This window comes from Penaeus monodon, chromosome 7 (assembly GCF_015228065.2).
Source record: "Penaeus monodon isolate SGIC_2016 chromosome 7, NSTDA_Pmon_1, whole genome shotgun sequence".
NCBI classification, from domain to species: Eukaryota; Metazoa; Arthropoda; class Malacostraca; order Decapoda; family Penaeidae; genus Penaeus; species Penaeus monodon.
In genome coordinates, this window is record NC_051392.1 from 9,008,651 (window position 1) to 9,011,150 (window position 2,500).

At 54.8% G+C, this 2,500-nt stretch overlaps 1 protein-coding gene across 1 annotated transcript in view; it reads right to left on the reverse strand.

Moving 5' to 3' along the window:
* Positions 1 to 2,500, reverse strand: part of LOC119575067 — a 6,971-nt gene that overhangs the window by 228 nt on the left and 4,243 nt on the right. The window contains exon 2 of the mRNA XM_037922452.1: positions 1 to 2,240. This exon is cut by the window's left edge and continues 228 nt beyond it. Coding sequence (XP_037778380.1) covers positions 402 to 2,240 — 1,839 coding nt within the window. The 3' untranslated portion in view covers positions 1 to 401. The remainder of the gene's footprint in view (positions 2,241 to 2,500) is intronic.

Sequence of the window (2,500 nt, forward strand, 5' to 3'; positions counted from 1 at the left end):
TTAGGTGCACCTATCCAGTGTTCTATCGAGAATATTGCATAGGGATTGTAGTGGAACTGAGGGAAATGAATAGGTTTCTCTCTCTCTCTCTCTTTATCTATCTATCTATCTATCTGTCTATCTATCTCTCCCTCTCGCCCTCCCTCCTTCTCTCTCTCTTTCTCTCTTTCCCTCTCTCCCTCTCTCATTCTCTCCTTCCCTCCCTTCTACCTTCCCTCCCTCCTAGCCCCCCCCTCTCTCTATCTCTGCCTACCACTTATTAAACGACTATTGTTCACCAAAAGAAAGCTTCGAGTACAAATTTGATTCTGAAACTGGCGGAGGATTAGGCGATTAGTAACCTATGTAGGTTAACACAATTGCCTGTGGTAGAATGGTTTCCCTCAGGATGCTCTTCCTTCTTATTGACGTCCAGGGTTGAAGTGACTTCCGAAAGTCTGGACGGATGTAGGACTCTCCTCGAATCCATAGGAAAAGCCGGAGTTACCCTGGTTGCCCAAGACGTCGAGGATTCCTGGAGTGCCGGAAGCGGAGGTCAGAAGTCCCGGGGTGCTAGGAATTCTCCCGAGGCCCTGCAGAATCCCGTGGCTGGGGCCGGATGTTGGGGCGAAGGCGTCTGCACGGTTGGCCTGAAGGAAGTCGGAATCCACGAAGAGTGCGACATCGCCGCTGGGGAAGCCTGGGGTGCCAGAGGGGGTAAAGGACCCAGATGCGGTGAGGGACCCCTGGTTTCCGAAGACGGTACTCTGACCTGCAAAACCGTGAGTGTTCGGAAGGCCAACAGTGCCGGCAGTACCAGTAGACACTGCAGATGATCTGGAACCTGGGACTGCCACAAACGGTGATTGTGCTGTGGTGTCCTGCTGGATCAGTGGACCCTGAAACGGTAAGTTGTGAGAACTTGGTACGGAACCTACGAAGGCTGTGCTACTTGGTCTAGTTCCTGCGCTCTGGAAGGCTACGTTACTTGGGATGGCTACGGCACCCTGGAATGCGGCATTCTGGAAGGACGTGGCACCTTGGTGGGCAGGATCAACTGGCTGGACCCTAAAGCCGACGGGAACCGGGGATTGTTGGTGAGCAAAGCTGCCCGGGAGAGGCAAGGAACTCGTTCCAGGGCTCGTCTGAACCGTAGGTCCCAAGTGAGCAAAATTTGAGTGTGCCGAATTAGCTGTCTGGATTTCATTTGGTCGGACCAAGATGCCGCTTTGAGAGGGGAAGCCAAAATGACTAAGAATATTTGAATGAGCCAAGTTAGCTGGCTGGGCAACTGAGTTGGGTTGGGCGGTTAAGAAGTGCTGGAGTGCGAATGGTGTCTGACTTGGCGTCCCTGGGTGGGTGGCAAATCTTGGTTGACTGACCGTGCCAGCCTGAGATCCGGTCCCTGAATGAGCTGTATGTGAGCGTGCCTTTCCTGCTGCGTGGGCTTCCGTAGCTTTCTGGTCCTCTGAGGTTTCTGCGGAACGTTTCCGCCTTTGCTGTGGCAAGTTGGAGGCGGAGGTGATCCTAAAGCCGTGATCGTCGGCCACGTAGTGCTGGTACTGGATCTCCCCGTGCGGATCCACGTAGCTGAAGGAGCCCCGGACGTGGCCCAGGGCGTCGCGGGTCTCGGCGCGGGACGACGGGCCGCCGCTGTACCCGAAGGCGTAACGGCCGAGCTCGTCCTGGGCATGAAACTGCTGCTTGACCACCTCATGCTGGAGTGTCACTTGGGGCGCGGGGGTGACCAAGGGCGACACCACTGCAGGAACCACCGGGACAATGACCTTCGCGCTGACCGGAGCAACGGCAGCAACTTGCGCTTGGACTGGAAGAGCGGCAGGGACGGCTGTTGGCGTCTCCACCTTAGGAACAGAAGGAGCTGCCGCTCGCGGCCTCTGCGGAGGAAGGGCGGTATCGATTCGGGGGTGGAAGGGGCGCGTTGAAGACTTGCCCAAACCTTCCCGACGGCGCTGGACCTCCTCGGAGCCCTCCTCGTGAGTGGAGGGACCGTCGCCCACGTCCTCGCGGTACAGAGTCGTGTCGTCAACATCGAACTTCAACTTCTCACGCTTCAGGGGCGCTGAGACGGAACGCGCGCGTGGGACGGCGCCGTGCTGGACTGTCAAGGAGTACTGGGAGGTCGACGCGAGCCTGGAGGCGACGGGGACGGAGGAGCCGACGAACCCGAGGTAGGGGGAGGGTGCGACGGCCTCCCCCCTCACCCCCGCGACCAAAGCCACCAGTACGACACCCAAAATCTGGTTGAGAAAGAAAGAAGGAATTATAAGTAAAATCTGGTTGAGAAAGAGAGAATGAAATATAAGTGTAATTTGGTTGAGATATAGAAGAGACATAATACTCAAAGTCTGGTTGAAAAAGAGAAGAAGGCGATTTATATGTGGTGAGAGTCCTTTTTTTTTATAGATACACAGTTTAGTATAAGTCACCTCTTATAATAACGATCAGCATAGTCATTATGATTATGATGACGATTATAATAATAATGATGATAACAATG